This window comes from Brachyistius frenatus, unplaced genomic scaffold, assembly GCF_029030835.1.
Source record: "Brachyistius frenatus isolate BFR_SWC_R1_liver_20210118 unplaced genomic scaffold, ASM2903083v1 Contig_6, whole genome shotgun sequence".
Lineage (NCBI taxonomy): Eukaryota > Metazoa > Chordata > Actinopteri > Embiotocidae > Brachyistius > Brachyistius frenatus.
Window position 1 is genome coordinate 4656917 of NW_027210605.1, and position 16873 is coordinate 4673789.

The 16873-nt window shown below is 44.3% G+C and overlaps 1 protein-coding gene across 1 annotated transcript in view; it reads right to left on the bottom strand.

Annotated features, from left to right (window-relative positions):
• Positions 1-4: 4 nt before the first annotated feature.
• LOC138614506 (leucine-rich repeat-containing G-protein coupled receptor 6) overlaps positions 5-16873 on the bottom strand; it is a 38518-nt gene continuing 21649 nt past the window's right edge. Inside the window, exons 3-18 of the mRNA XM_069687997.1 lie at positions 16342-16413; positions 13932-14003; positions 10522-10737; positions 10275-10346; positions 7965-8033; positions 7440-7511; positions 7214-7285; positions 6674-6742; positions 6136-6207; positions 5767-5832; positions 5576-5647; positions 5050-5121; positions 4426-4551; positions 3133-3287; positions 2431-2511; positions 5-2335 (exon numbers count right to left, since the gene is read on the bottom strand). Of these exons, the coding sequence (XP_069544098.1) occupies positions 1191-2335; positions 2431-2511; positions 3133-3287; positions 4426-4551; positions 5050-5121; positions 5576-5647; positions 5767-5832; positions 6136-6207; positions 6674-6742; positions 7214-7285; positions 7440-7511; positions 7965-8033; positions 10275-10346; positions 10522-10737; positions 13932-14003; positions 16342-16413 (2503 nt within the window). The 3' untranslated portion in view covers positions 5-1190. The remainder of the gene's footprint in view (positions 2336-2430; positions 2512-3132; positions 3288-4425; positions 4552-5049; positions 5122-5575; positions 5648-5766; positions 5833-6135; positions 6208-6673; positions 6743-7213; positions 7286-7439; positions 7512-7964; positions 8034-10274; positions 10347-10521; positions 10738-13931; positions 14004-16341; positions 16414-16873) is intronic.

Genomic DNA, 16873 nt, shown 5'->3' on the forward strand with positions numbered 1-16873 from the left:
AACACATGTTTACCAGTTGCATACAAAGTATGTACATCCTAAATAGTACAAGTTTTTTTTTTTTTTTTTTTTTTTTTTTTTTACAAACTAAGGATTTATTTCTTAATATATAAAATTATATATTTGCTGTATATAAAAAGAGAGACAAACATCATAAGGCTGTAGTGAGTCAATACCATGCTAGTTCAGAGGTAGTTACATTGTATGTACACATCGCTAGCCTACTCTAAAGTCTGTAGAAAGATAGCTACATCCCATTACGTCTGTATGAGTGCTTGCCTCTTGTTGGGCAGAGTTGCATATTTGAGACCAAACCATGTAAACCATATAAAACTATATTTGTGGCCCACTTCCTGTTGCATTTTGCAGCTACATAAAGCATAACATTCTTATAAAAGCTATTGTGTTACACAGTTGTAGAGTAGTATATCTGACAATGAAATGTCTATGGATGAAAAATGTTAGCTTACACTGGTAAAATGGCCTGGTGTGTCTGACAATTAGTCCCTTTTTTAAAACAGACTTTAGCAATAGGTATATTTAAAAACAAATAATAACGTCACTTAAAATATTACCAAACAATCTTCTAAGTTGCAAACTTGTAAGTTGCACTTCTTATGATCACATTTCAGTATAAACATTTACACGTAAAATTCTACTTATGCTACCTAAATCCCCCCCCCTCCCAGCTAAAACCACTGATTTGTCTGATGCTTTGATTTTTCTGTGTAGTTAACAGCTTTTATTTTGAAATGTCCTGTAACTTTTTCTCTTTGTCGTTCCAAGTCCATGATTGACACAGTCCACTGGATAGTGTCTGAAATTGTCCTTTATTTCAACAGTAATGGCATTTCCTTAAATAGTCTTTTCTGTGAAAGGAACTTTTAGTTCCACCCTCCATTTTCAGAGGCTCTTTGTTGTTTTCTCATCAACTTCTCTATAGTCCTCAACAGTTTGTGTTTTGACTCATTCTGAGGACCTTAAATATTAATAACCCAGAGGTGGTCTTGCTGCTGCAGTATGATGATGGTCCTTGAAAGTCCATAATGTCCCAGCTTTCAGACAGCTAGCTTGGAGGCTCGTGGGTGAGAGATGAGAGAAGGAGCCACGGTAGCGTGATAGAGAGGGCAGGTGTTGTGATCCACCTTTTGATCCAAACTCTCGAGACATTCATCGTCGCTCAGGCGCCGTCATTCTGTCGCCCTTTCTCTATCTCTGGCAGTGGGAGTGGGTATTTGGCAAGGGATGAGAGGAACAGAGGAAGTGGAGGAGCAATGGGAAAATCTGATTGGATCCAGGTGGGGTTGGGGAGATGAGCCCCCGCTGTACATGGCATCAGCATCAGTCAGTGACACCTGTGTTGACGAATCGGAGCAAGAGCTCTTCTCTGTCTCCACAGAAACTAGTGAGTCTAGGGTGCGGTCCCGGCGTAACTGTGGACGTGCTTTGGGGCGAGGCCAGAAGAAAAAGTGAGCGTGGTCTCGTGTGAAAAGGAGGAAGAGGAGAGGGTTGAGGCAGGCGGGCAAGGGCTGCAGCAGCAGAAGGACCGATTTTAGCACCTCCTCGCCCAGAGAGAGGAGACCCAGAAGGGAACAAAGGGAGAGGAAAGCTACCGGTACGTAGAGGAGGCCATTGGTGAATATTAACCAGGCAACGTGTTTAATCATAGCGCAGTCCCACAGGCCCTCACACTCCCCCCTTAGTAACTCCCAGTAAAGGCGGATGTATGAACCTGTGACTATAAGCAAGCACAGGGTGTTCATCATAATAAGTGCTAAGGGAAAGCCCAGGGAGGATGGCGGTCGAGAGGAAGGGGGCGGCAAAGGCGAGGGCAGGCAGAAAGGCGAGGACCCATACTCCCCGACTCCAACCAGCGGGAGAGAAGCCAGTGTGAGGGAAAGAGTGAGGCAGAAAAGTGCACATGTGCGCACACTCCTAAGGGATGGGGATTTCCCGTAGGCGCGGGCGCACGTCACGCTCACGCCGCACTGCACTGCTGCAAGAGTCAGCAGCAACACACTCGCCTCAGACGCAAACACCCAGACCCACCCCGTCGCCTGACAACCAGGACCCCCCTCCCAGCGGGCTCCGTAGTGGCCGAATTCTCCCAGCGTGAGCGCGTCCACAAGGGACAGGGTGCATGTGCACACACCCGTCAGCAGATTGGTAGCACCCATGCAAGCCACAGTGAAGCGAAGTGGCGACAAGTAGCCGGGCGAGCCAAAGAGGGACAGAAGCAGGATGGAGTTCCCCAGCAGGGAAACCAGGGAGATGGACCACAGGCCGACACGAACCAGCCAGCTACCCAGCAGAGAGTCACAGGGACGGAAAGGACCTGCAAACACAACAAACGCACAACTCATTTGCTGAAAATCAACAAAGTGTCAATGAATGCCCTTACCACCTCACTAAAGGTGTAATATGCGTTACCTGGCGTGGGCGTGCACTGGACACTGGTCTGTAGTTTGGATTCTTCTATTTCTAGCTGGAACTCCTCCAGATCTGGGTCATCTGGAAGAAGGCATTGTTAGGGTCAAATTCAGAGGTTTAATTCTTTGGATCAAACTGTTGTACAAGGACTATCAGGCTTGTTTACGCTGCGTGTGAATACACAGTATATGGATGGTAGATAGCGTGTGCCATCAGCAGAGGGGAGTTTTTGTAATAATAATAAAGTGAGGTGATTTATCATTCCTTGGCAGTAGCAGAAAAAAAATATTTGTGGAAGACAAATGGCGCTTGCTATCAATTTTATTATTATGACATGTTTTATAACAATTCAAGTTAAATACATTTTCATCAGCAATATGTCACGGTATAATCATCTTTTGGTTGACCGAGCAATTGCTTATTTTCATCTCTACCTTTGGACGTTCATGTTTTCGATTTTAATGTTTTAATTTCAGCTTAATTTGTGAGGTTTATCTGTGATTATATTGTGTGCCAGCCAGAGGAATGCATGGCCGGGTCAACATGGAAGTCGAGGTGTGCGTCAGGTGCCAGGTAACTGTGGTTTCAGTGATACACTGAGCACAGACATATGGAGTTCAGATTACAACGCAGGCGTGCACTATGTTTGTTGCATACTGTATATGTGCTTCCACAGATATCAGATGTTGTGTGCTGTCTTACAGTGTGTGTCTGCATGGATGGGGTACATGGCCACGGTCCTCTTGCGTAGGTCTTCGTTCGTGCTGCTCTGCTCGGTGTCCCACTGACTGGCTGGCTTGTAGCTTTCACAGGAGCCATAGACGCAGCACTGGTAGGCATAAGGCATCTCTATCACCCTGAAGCAAACAAATGGGAACGGCATGGATAAGAGACCGGGAAAATACACTATTGGTTGGTATGAAACACAAGAAAGTAGTAACAAAACTGTAAGACATGATGCTCCTTTTGTTGTGAGCGTTGTCGACACGGCTTTTAAGTTCAATCTTGGACTGTTTCAAAGCAACTTCAGGTGCTTTTGTTTCTGTAGCACCTAAAGGATAGGTTGACGAGTCTTTTCAAGTCTGTCTTGAAACAGGCGGTTTGTAAATTGAAACACTTTTTGCTTGTACAAATTCCTTCTGTTCTTAATAGTTCGTCTTAATGTGATGGGGACAAAATCGACTGTTTATGTTTTAAGAAAAAGGGAATTTTGTACTAAAAAGACTTAATTTTGTAAGATCCTTTCTTTTTAAACTGTAATAATAACTGTAATAAGGACTGGATTTTTACTTTAACTGGAAGCACATTAGGAAGAGACATGGTGAAAATGGCCCATGCAGACAGAGAGAATGTTCACACAAAAATAAAAAATAATTTTGTTTTAACCTCTTCTTTAAGTACATACAGAAATTGATCTTTAGAGAAAATGTAGTAGAAACTGGAATACATTTGAAGTCGGGATCATGCCTTTGGTGCAGACATTTGCTGTACCTGAATAATGTTTTTGAAGCGGTTCCCTGCCTCCCTTGTGTTCTGGATGATGTTCTACAGTAATGCTGACATTGCAACTAGATCACATGCCAAAGTCTTTGAAACTCACTCTTCACTTTTACTTCACCGCACCTTTCCAGGCCTTCACGGATCTTTGTGACAAGAATGAACTTGCTGCTAACAAACGTTTCCTCATTGTGGAGAGTCAACTCAGAAATGGCTTGCAGGGATACACTGTAATTAGTCAATTGTCAAACTTTCGGTAAATTGATGATATTATTAGAAAATTGTGAGAGGAAGGATAATTTAAGGGATGGGAAGAGATGCATTGTTCATTACAGCCACGGGATATACACCTGGAACAGTTACGAGCCAGGTGTATATCCTTTATGTTACCGTCTCAAAGCAGTTTGTTTTGAGAAAGCGAAATATAAAACTTCATATTGGAGACTACATTAATTACGAAAGAGTTGATTGATTCTGATGGGTGTATTTTTTCGTTACCTCATGTTGGGGAAGTGATCAGGACTGAAGGCCTCATACAATTCTGTGTTCCCCCTCAGCTTGAGATGGGTGAGAACCCCCAAACCTGCAACCGGCAGTGAGCTGAGATGGTTGTCAGACAGGTCCCTATGAGATAAAGAAAGTGGTGGGTGTCAGATCAGGCCAAGCTCAAGTTTAAAAACTGGGTTTTTACTTGGGTGTATTGGGTAAATTGCTGAGGGTCATCCTTGGTAACAAAAATGCTTTGCGTGTTAGATATTATAAACTGTTCAGACAAGGCTCTCTATTATGTTTCCCTCCAGACAATACTTCCTGTCAGATGTAAAGTATCTGCTTCTTTAGCTAGGCAAACACAGAATGAAGCAATTTTGTATTGGCACGACCTGAGATGAGACTACGGGCCACACAATAAATGCAGTTTAATGTTCTCTACATAAAGATAAAAGATTTTCTGCGGCACACTCAGCCAAGTATGAAGTGTTTGTGTAAGCCCAAGGCTCCGACACTCCGCTTAACCTTAATTAAAGATACACAAATTCAGCATTGCTTTTTGGGGGGAGAGGAGTGACACTGCTGAAGCACCAGACAAAATGTAGAAGAGTCTTGGTGTCTATGTTTACTCACAGTTTGATTAGAGAGTGAAGCCAGGCAAAGGCATCTGGGTGGATCCACTCAATCATGTTCCAGCTCAGATCACTGTCAGAAAAAAAGAATCAAATTGGACAATTACACGCTGACTTTTGTAGGTCTCTGTTGCATGTCACCACTAGATGTCAGTAATATGTCAAAAGTCTACACAGTTTGAGCCTCACTAATGCTTCCCAACCTTCTTGGCTTACAATTCCTTGAAATGAACCAGTGTCAATGTGTGACAACTCCTCATGCTATGAGTGATTTTCCCTCCACAGTTTGTTTCAGTTAAATATTTTCAGAGCCGCAAAGAGGTTAAACTGTGTGCTATTTCACAAGCAAAAAAAGCAAAAAGATAAATACATTTTGTAGAGCAGAATTATGTTTTGTTTTAGTTTCCAGCTATCCAGTTAATGAAACCTAATATATCTTGTGATTCCTTGGTGGGGTCCTTAGCCAGAGGTTGGGAACCACTGATCCAGACATGAATAAAAAAAAATAATTGAACAGTTAGACTCACAGTGATCTTAGAGAGGTGAGCTGCTGGAAGATGCTTGACTCTATCCTCCTGATTTGATTATGCTGTAGCCCTCTGTTAGGAAAAAATATATATAGGCTTACAATGCTAAAAGGCCAGAGGTGAGCAGGGAAAATTTTTGATTCTGATTCATACTTTGTGTGTTTGATTGTTTTGGCTGTCAAAATACTCACATCTCTTGCAGTGCAGAGCAGTGGTAAAAGCTGGGCAGATCCTCTATTTGGTTGTAAGATAGTTCCCTACAACAGTACACAAAACAAACACACTCACACACAGCACACATAAACACAGTGACCAGCTGGGGATTTATAGTGTGGGAAATTATGGGGGTGACAGGATTATTTGGGAGCCGGCTCTGAAAGCAAGGCGATACAGCAGGACAATTTTTTTTTTTTTTTCGGGGGTCGGGGGGGTGATTGGATTTCATTGCGAAGCGATTATATGAGTGATTGCTTGGGGGCAAACCTCCCCACAGTTGAGTTTTTGTGTATCAGTATTTCTACCTCTCACTCTTCCTCCCCCCACTCTGCGTATGTACTCACAGCACTCTGAGCCGAGGCAGCTGCTCACAGAGATCCAGAGGCAGAGCCGAGAGACCGGCCCGAGTCAGCGTCCTGTAGAGAAGAAGAGGATCCTCTGATCATTGTCGGAGTGCAAGCAAGCGAAAGGATCCCCACAGTCCTGTGAGTCTAACATGGTCAGACAGGCAGCTGTGTAGGTTTCAACAAACCTGTCACCAGCTGGCATAACTAGCCTACTCCTCCCTATCCTTCTGTGAGTCTCCTGTTCATGCCCTGTCTCTCCGAGAATCCTAAAACACACATGTTCTCTCGCTTTTTCTTTCAGCTGGCTGTATGTGTGTCTCTCCTGCTGAGTCTCATCCCTCCTCACTCTTCTCCTGTCATGTATGGCGATTCCTGGGATTGTTTCTCTTTCCTCAACCTCAGTGTCTTTTCACATTTCTTGTTATTGCATACAGTGAGGCCTTACTAAGTGAAATAATACCATGGTGTGTGTGTGTGTGTGTGTGTGTGTGTGTGTGTGTGTGTGGTGGGTTGGGGGCATAAAGGAGACACTCACAAAATTTCCAGGCTGGTGGTTCCTTTGAGATCAGGGAACTCTCGAATCTGGGTTGCCCCGTTAAGTGAACTGCAGTCAAACAAGGAAAAAAGCATCAGACCGCTGTCTTCCTCTTTCTTTCCCTCTCTCTTTCCCTCACAGACACACACACGCACGCACACACGCACGCACGCACGCACGCACGCACGCACACACGCACACACACACACGCGCACGCAGGCACGCACACATGCACCCACCCACACACGCGTGTACACAGACTTTGTCTAACAGCTCATTTCAGCCATCAAACTCTTCCTCCAACATCAACACCGGCTGTTTTGGCTGTCTCACTAGACATCATAAGTCACACCATTCAACATGTTCTTACAACACACTCTCTCTTACCACATCAGCACACAGCACAGCAATACGCTAACACAACATCATTCAGTAGACCATTACACATGTCCACTCAACTCTCACTGCAAGGGACAGAGGATGATTTAAACAGGGTTTGGGCTAAGTCACTGGAATGGTTTCTACTGACCGCATACTTACAGCGTGTGCAACTTGGGTAAGAACTGGAAAGCGGATTTTCCCACAAACTGGATGGGGTTCTCGTAAAAATGTCTGCAAGAAAAAGGAGGAGAAAATGATTCAGACATACGCAGATGATTTGTTTTTGGAAATGAGTTGTCTTGTACATGATGTTGACATGAAATTTCAATTATGAGTTGATGTGATATGTGCAGAATGTAGCGTTAAGGATAAGCATTCAGCTCACATGGTTTGGAGCTGAGGGTTTCCCACAAAGGCCCTCTCGGGGATGGCTTTGATATTGTTGTTATGGAAGCCCCTGCAAATATAAAAACATACCGTTAGTCAGACAGTCTTATCAATATGTTTCTGATTTTGTGTGTGTATGTTTGGAGGAGCGACAGAGTGTGTTTGCGAGCGAGAGGCAAGTCATATGTCCTCATGTTGCACCTGCCACTGCACAGCTGAAAAACATTTTTGGATACATGAGATGTAAGCACGCACACATACGCTGTATCTGTGACACATATGCACGCTGCGGAACATCTGCTGAAGCAGAGGGAAAACATTGCTTTGTGTGTATGTGCGTGCGCATCTGTGTGTACGTGCAGGCAAGTGGCTGCGTGGGTGTGTAGCCACCACCTGCTTAGGGCGAGAGAGATTGTATCCGAGTGCCACATTAAAATCACTTAACGGGATTACTTGGGATAACGCAACCATGATAGTCATGTCAGGCAGGTGTGCTTTCGTGTATGCGCGTGCATTTACTCACAGTTCCTGAAGTTTGCTCAGTGTCCTGATGGCCACAGGGAACTCCTGCAGATCGTTGTAGTTTAAATCCCTGCAAGAGAAACAGAAAGATAAATAGTCATGATTAAATAATACATTAAAACATCAAGTCCAAGTCATGACAGAGGTTTTATGTCCCCGCGATGGAAATCATAATTCATCCAAATGTTGCATTCCACGTTTCTGTGTGTGAGAACGTCTGTCTGATTGAATGTGGCCATTTCCTCTCCGGTCGGAGAGGCTGACAGCTGTGGAGTGTGAAGTTTGGGTGTGACCTTTGACCTTTGCTGCTCTGAACTGATTATTTAGGTCTTTGTCTCATTAGTGTCCCAGAAAACACTGGATCAAAACAACCGTTGCTATAGCGGAGACGGTTCATGATGCAGTGTGGCAGGACGGGGAGTTTTACTGTATTTCTTGTTTGCACACTGTACTGCAGATGTGTGTGTGTGTGTGTGTGTGTGCGTGCGTGCGTGCGTGCATGCGCATGGGAAAAGTATAGTGTACCCGTGTCTGCTTGTGTACAAGTATGCACTTTGCCATATTTAAATATATGCCAGGGCACTTGTGCACATATGTGCCTTCTTTGAAGATTTTCAGCCATCCAGATCAAAAGATATCTTCAAGTCCTGCTCAACTAGATTTACTTTTATTCTATTCAAATAGCCAAATGCCTTTGATGAAGTGCTTTGAGACATGTATGTATATGTTTGGGAGATGCCGTTGTGAAATGTTTGTCCGTCTGTCTCTGTTCTGTCTTGTTTGCATATGCTCTTGCGTTTTCCAGCAGGCCCCTAGACGGCTCCTCGCAGTAATGATTTTATAACACACACACACGGGGTTGGGGAGGGTGGTGGTGATGCAGATGATCTCTCATATTTCTCATAAGCACGGCCGCTATTGAGAGATTAACCCCTCATACCAGCACAATCCCCACGTCAATGACACCTGTCATCTGATGCCGCTGAATCATCTGTCTCTCCCCACCACTGACGGCCCAAACACTTTAACACACACTATTCTGGTCCAGAGAGCTGCATCCCTCTTTTTCACATTCTCTAGTTTCCTTTCATCCCCTTAAGCACGGCTTCCCTGACTTACACCCTGTTCCCTCACATTTCCCAGCATGCACAATGGCTTTTAAGTTGAGTGTAAAGTTGGCCATGCGATTGCGCAGGCTGAGGTACTTGCCTATCTGCACACACTTCCATGTGCCCACACACATGCTCATAAAAGGGAACACATAATTTTTTACACTTCAACAGGTTGTTAAGCGGCATGCCAGAAACCGTGTTTTCATCAGACCACCATGAATTTTTGCAGGAGACACAGTTGCAATGGTCTCCATTTCTCTCGCTTTCTTTCCCCACCGCTTTCATAAGACCATGTCAGTTCTCTGCGGTTTCCATGTCGGTGTGTGGCTAGGATCTCGTTATCAAAGCTACGGCACGTACTCGCAAAAAACTCTACCGTAGCCACACTGCGCTGTACTTGACCTGAGCACTGCTTAGCAATTACTTATACAAAACACAGAGGAATCTATTGACGATAATTCAAAATAATCAAGAGGATCTTTTCATCTTCACATTCCTGTCGTTTATTGTTGGTTGTGGTTTTGAGAAATGTTGAAGCACCTGCTGAAATTACCAGGCCATTAATCATTATGACTTTACAATTTAGTGCTACACTTCATTTTCATTATTCTTTGGCACACTTGTTACATATGATTTATAAAAACACATTCATTTCAAGTCCTCCAAGTAACACCAACCACTTTTACACCCATGAAAAAACAAGGTGGTATTCAGGCACACAAAGTGAGTAAATTGATGGCTCCTCTCTTTGAGGTTATATTTCAGGGAGTTCTTCAAATATCTTCGGGTTATTCTAAGGCAATGTGATTGCTGTAAACACTACCATACCAAATGTATGTTGATACTTGCTGATACTTTGTCATCACAAAGCCTTCATCAGTGTTTGGGGAAACAAGGAGGTAGTCATTTAGGCTGATGAAATGAAATCACTTCAGGGGCCGTGCATGTGAGTTTGTGTACGTGTAGATTGTGAAAAACTCCTATGTATAATTTTGCCTTGTAGCCACTGTCCGAAAGCATGTGTGTCTGTCTGTCTGTCTGTCTGTGTGTGTGTGTGTGTGTGTGTGTGTGTGTGTGTGTGTGTGTGTGTGTGTGTGTGTGTGTGTGTGTGTGTGTGTGTGTGTGTGTGTGTGTGTGTGTGTGTGTGTGTGTGTGTGTGTGTGTGTGTGTGAGAGGGAGAGAGAGAGAGATATACTCACAGTGTCTCCAGACTGTGTAAACCTTCAAAACATCTCGAGCCCATGCTATGGATGTGGTTGTTATGGAGATGCCTGGAAAAACGCCAGAGATATTTTTCAACAAACCAAATATTACTTTCTCTAAAACTTTTCCACACTGCAATCATCACCGCCCTGTTCAAAGTCAATGGAACAAATCATTTCTCTGGGAAGATTTGAAAAGCCACACTCAGGAAAGTTTTAACAAACAGATTAAGATGTCACTCACAGTACGACAAGGGCGGAAAGGTTGGTAAATGCGTAATCTGGGATGTGTGTGATCTGATTGAGAGCCAGCGTCATGGCCTGCAGGGAAGGCAGCGAGTCCAGGGCCGTCACTGGGATCTCTGTGAGGGAGTTGTCGTCCAACCACAGGTGACGTAGAGAGCGAACACCTCTGAATGCCTCAGCCGGAACGTCAGACAAAAGGTTAGCGTCAAGACGCCTGTGGAGTGAGAGAGGAACTGAGCTTAAGCGAGATAATCACCGAGTCTAGTATTGCTTGTGTGCACGTATATGTGTTCATTACTGGTTGTGTGTCATGGCATTAAGACACTTTGGCTTACAGGAAGGTTATTATGAGAATTACATGTCCTTTATTCTCCTTCTTTCATCTTTGCTGCAGCTTCTCAGAAGTTCCTCATTGTGATTTATTCCCATGCTAAATAAGCCATGTTGAGCTTCACCAGCACAGACACGTATGAAATGTAGGATGAGAAAAACACCGACGTAAAATTGTAGGACCAATTGTGGTAGTCTGTTGTATTCGTCCTCGTTTTATTTATGTTTTGTAAAACGTTTTTAGCATCACTGTCTGCAAAAAGGGAAAGACAGAAAGGAGGAACAGTTAAAGATGCAGCTTCAGCTGTTCCTCCCTCCATCATTCTTTCCATTGGAGTCTCGCTATCAGTCCCTGACGTCTCCACCACTTCAGACACAAACACAACTTCTTTCAACTAATTAAGTTATGACCGTGGACACACACACACACACACACACACACACACACACCACACACACACGCACACATATGCTCAAACACATGCACTTTCATCTCTTTATCCATACAAAACCTAACAAACCTTTGTCCCTTCTCTGCCTCGCTGCCCTAAACCCACAGGCAACGAGTGTGGACGTAAATACACACATGCATACACTCTGTCGATAGTGATGAATGATCCCCTCAGGGCAGAGTTGACAAGCTGAGACCACTTCCTCCTGCTATTCTTCTTTCTTTGGCCCTTCCCACTCATTCATTAATCTCCTTTTCCTCCCTCTGGCCCATCGCACACTCGCATTTTGTTTCTTCCATCTTCACTGATGCACTCCCAGCCGCAGCGAACTCCTTTGCATCTCAGTCCTTAACTCTTATTCGTCTTTCAAACATCCTCCCTTATCAATCTTCTACCGAGGTTCTTTGATTCTCGCGCTAGAGCGCCTTCTCACCCTCCTCACCCCTGTGAGGCTTCACCAAACAAAGAGCATCATCAAAGTGAAATCTGAACTTGAACTCTGAACTCGAGACTTTTCTCCCCAGGGAAATTTTCCATCAGGAGAGCAACTGTATACGCGGGCAGATGCTCGCACACAGAGAGCATACATGCAAATGCCAGCACACAAGTAAATACTTGGGAAGGTGCATACGCACACACACACAAACAGCTTCAAGGCGTTTTCATCGTGTCTACTTCCGAAGCACTCATTTTTTTTATAGTCCTAAATATCGTCTTGTTGCATCCTGTGTGCTCCAACTCTGGACATTGTTTGTCCCTGACCCAAAACACAGGATGAAAGCTGCGGAAGGCCCTTCAACTCTCTGAGTTGTTCTCCAGGGCAAAATAATAATTACTCCTTTGGGTGGACCTGCCAGGTCTCTAGAAGGTCCAGACAGAACCAGGAATGTTCCACAGAAGCCAATAAAGCAGACTATTTCCTGTTCGTCACATCAAAGTTTGACGTACCATTACCGGAGTGAGAAGTAGAGACAGAAAGAGAAATATATTTTAAATGATCCAGGAGACCTGGGGACCTGGTTCAATTCTCCAGATGGCCAAAGTTTTATACAACGTGAACTTTAAGGAGCACGTTTCAGTGCCATTGAGTCAAATCTCTAAAAAGCAGGGTTACGCTGATTTAAAGCTGCGTGTGGAACTCATCAGTGGTGATTACCCTGGTCAGCCTGTGGGTTGGGACCCAAAACAACACATCTGTCTGCTTATGATGGCACCGAAGTAAGCAACAGCACTCACACCGTTTGTTGTAATTATCCCGTTCCAAATGGCGAGACAAATTTCTAGTATCAGTTTCCCTGATTCTTTTCTGAGATTAAGTCATGATTTGTGTTGGATGAAAGCCTTGATACATTTACACCAATTTAAAATCCATGTGCTGACTCAGTCGCCCTCTTTCTCTCTTTTTACCTGGTGTGTTTTATGTCAGTGAGAGGCGCCGACAAGCTTCACTCTCCAAAGCCTTTCCACTAATCTTTCTCCGCTGAGCTTATCATTACTATAATGACAAGGTGCGTCTCTATACACTGGCTCTGTGTGTGAGTGTGTGTTTTTCATTACTTGAGACAATCTCTATCTGAAATAATGGAAAGACCACACACACACGTGCTTGTGCTCTCTCTCACACACACGCACGCACGCACGCACGCACGCACGCACACACACACACACACACACACACACACACACACACACACAGGCTGAAGACAGACAGACATCATCATGACAGCAAATTGTTAATACATACGCACACATGGACAGCCTGAGCTGGAGTGCCTGCCCTCTGTGTACAGTGTGTGTGTACAGATGTGTGTGTTGAGGCTGTATTGCGGGAGAGCAGGCCTGCTTTTTACCAGACAGGAAAACGCTGTAGGTGGTAGAGGAGTTACATGTGCGCACCCCTCCTATGTTACAGCTCCAGCAATTTAAACGTGTGCTTGTGTGTCTGTGTGATGAAGGAAATGGCTTTGTGGATATTTACAAAGAATTATTAATTTGGAAAGCAGATATGTGGAGTGTGTGTGCGGTACAAAGTTGGGAGAGACGGGTGAGGGGTGAGGAATTATAGATGAGGTGGTTCACATGCATCCGCCCAAACGTGCACACTGACACACACACACACATACACACACACACACACACACACACACACACACACACACACACACACACACACACACACACACTGACCCCACAGATCAGACAATTAAGCCACCAAACACTCTCATTAGCCGGGGGGATAGCAGTGTGGGTGGTGGGAGAGGAACCGAGGAGTAGGAGTGGAGGAGGAAGAGAGGGGGAATTGATGGAAAATGGGGTTGTTTCACAGCTCATTGGAGATGCTCTCCCTGGCCTGCAGTGTCTGCTGGTTCCCTCATGGCTTCCAGATGCTACCCATGAACTGCACTGACACAATGAGGCTGTGACTCCTACCGTCAGGCAGCACAGCACTGAACGCAGAAGCATTGCAGCCAGCGCTGGGTTATGGTCTGTAATTTGTCAGTGGTACTCTATACCTGCGTTGCGGTTGGAGCTGAGATGTGTGGGTGGCCGGGGGATGTTTCATTCCTTGCTGGATGAGGTAGAGTAGCATGATTAGTGTGTATGTGTGTGTGAGAGGGAAACTCACAAGGACAGGAGGTTGGGTAGGTCCCATGGAGCATCATCAGGAAGTCTCTCCAGCTGGTTGTTCTGTAGCATCCTGAAAAGCAGATTGTTCAGTTATAGGTATCAGGTCTACAGTTTATTTAGGGCATGTGGTGTGTGTGAGTGCACATCAGGGGGAACAAATAATTCCATGGTGAGGAAATCTGACACAAGAAGCAAAGGGCCAATGAAAGAGAAGCAGAGAGTGAAGGGTAGAGGAAAAGAGAAAGAGAACCTCCTTGGGTGGGCTGCTGATGTCATTCTCAGAAGAATGGAGCAAAAACGAAGAGGAAGTGGGGAGCAAACAATAGTCCTCTCTCTTTCCTCGTGCTCCCTTGCTTTCTCTATCTTTCTCTCACTATTTCTTTAAAGTTTTTATCGAGACCAGTCGACTGAAATTAGCTCGCAAGGCATATATATATATAGTCTCCATTGTGTCGCTCAGCTGCGCCAGTACGCTTTTATCCTGCCACCATAGTCTGTCAGTCCAAGTCTGGAAGTACAAGGCCTTTTCGTCACAACAACAGTGACATATCTGACCTTACAATCATGTTTACATCATATAATAACTGGGTCTTTTTTCTTTGTGATTATAAAATTACAATGATGGCTCTATTGTTGGGCTGGGTGCTGTTCAAAAACTTCCGATACTGGTACCGATACCTTGACTGCTATACTGATTCCTGATTAAAATTATTTTATACCATTTAAAAAAAAAAAGGAAAAAAATATCTAGTGTAATTTAAACAAAGTTACATTACACATTGTGGTACAAATATGTAGTTTTCATGCGCTTTAGAGGGGCAAGTGTAACCAAGGTGGTTTTCTGTAGGTACAATTTACAGATGTCCCCTTAACGCATCAAAATGATGTGCCAGGCATTTTTCAATAGATACCAGCAAAGCCAATTTTGTCTTTGCCATAAAAGCATCTAAGTTTGGTATCCAGCCCTAAAAAAAATCATATTCCTTCAGCTGTACCTGAAGCGAGAATACTTTGTATTCTTGATGTCTCGGGAGGTAAAGAGCATACTTTTCTAGATTAATTAATATAACTTAACGTGTCACATACATTTGCCGTGTATTGTATTTCACAATAAACCTCTATGATACAGTAATAGCTTCAGTGCAAAATAAAAAAAAGTTTTGAGAGGAACAGGGGAATGTTTCCACTGGGATGATGATGCCATGATAAATACACTGAATTGAGTCTTTTCCTGTTTCAAAGAAATTCTCCACAGGGAGCTTTGCTGCATTACATTGTTGGTTCATAACCTCCTGTGTGTGAGTGTGTGAGTGTCAGTCTGCCTGAGAGTCAGCAGGGACCTTGCGGTTACCCTGCACAAGGTCAGCGGTATGTTTGTGTTTGACACGGCCTGCCTTTCACTAACATATTAGGAAAGGAAACTAAAGCTCAGCTGCTCTGAGGTCAGAGACCCTCCAAAGCTATACGGTGTTATAGTGTGAAGCACGAATGCTTTCAGAATCGTATTAATCTAAGATATGTGTGTCCTTCCGCAGTAATGACATAATATCCTAGGATTCATGGCCGTTCCACTCAGTCTGTCTCAATGAGTTTCACAACACAAGGTGAAAGAAGATCAACTTGTGTGCCTGGTAATTCCCCATATTCCCTCAAATTACAAACCACAGTTTGCTAGCTAAGTTTATATTCTGTGGCATTGCTTCTTAAATGTTTCTCAGCCAGGGTCCAAAAGGAATTGAGTCGGTTGCCAGTTGCTCATGAAAACCTCCTTAAAATCCTTGTCATGCACCCACTAGAAATATGGCTGCAACTCATTAGATGCCGCACTCACAAGTCAGAAGGTACTATGGTTTTTATGGCTGGTTTGCGCTTTTTTGTGATTTAGTACTTCACAGCAGCTCTAACAGTTGGTGGCCATGGATCATAAGGCTATGAACACAGCGTAAGAAATGGGGTGTTAAGGGAACTGCTTTGAATAAAGTTCCTCAGTGAATTTTTTGTCACTTGCTGTAATCTTGGTGGGTGGTGTGACTGGGAGGTCCCTACATTACACCTGTGAGGGTATGCGCGCGCGCGCGTGTGTGTGTGTGTGTGTGTGTGTGTGTGTGTGTGTGTGCGTGCGTGCGTGCGTGCGTGCGTGCGTGCGTGCGTGCGTGCGCGCGCGCGTGGATGCTTGCAACTGAGACGGGGCTTGTTTAGGAATGAAGGAGCTGCAAGCAGGGCAGGGCTCCCCCAGCCCATAAACTTTAACTGCAGTTAATGATGCGTGGCCTGTGTGTTTTATTCAAGGCAGGAGAACAACTCAATCCCAACCCCCCCACTGACAGATTGGAGTGGAACAACCCATCATGGTTGGGGGACTAAACCACCTGAGTAGGATAGGTGAAAGGGAGGAGGAGGTTACTTACAGGACTTTGAGGTTGTGGAGACCCTGGAGAGCTTGGCCTGAGATATACCTCAGCTGATTCCCTGAGATACGCCTAGAAGAGAAAAATGGACTTCAAAAAAGGACAAAGCAAAATATAAAAGTAAAAAAATGAAATATAATCACAAACACAAAAAATGTACAAGTCTCACAAGAGAAGTTTTATTCAACGTTTTTGGATTAAGCTGTGATGTGACTTCATCCTAGAGTTACTGCTTTGGGGTTACTGTTGGGGCAGTATGCAAATAACAATATTCTATTCCCCTCAGTGTGGTTTCTATTGGCCTAAAGCACACCCTGAAACCTTAACCAATCCTGGGAGCTCTGATGAGTGAGTAAAGACTGAATTGAATAAGACTGAGACTGGGTCAGCAAGTGCAGTGTGGAAGTTCACGTGCACATGTGAGTGTGTTTATGTGTGTTATGTGTATAGCGAGGCTTATACCATACGTGTGCACACAAACACATGTGTGCAGTGTGAATGCGTGCGCTCATTTCCATGTCCTTGAGGTAAA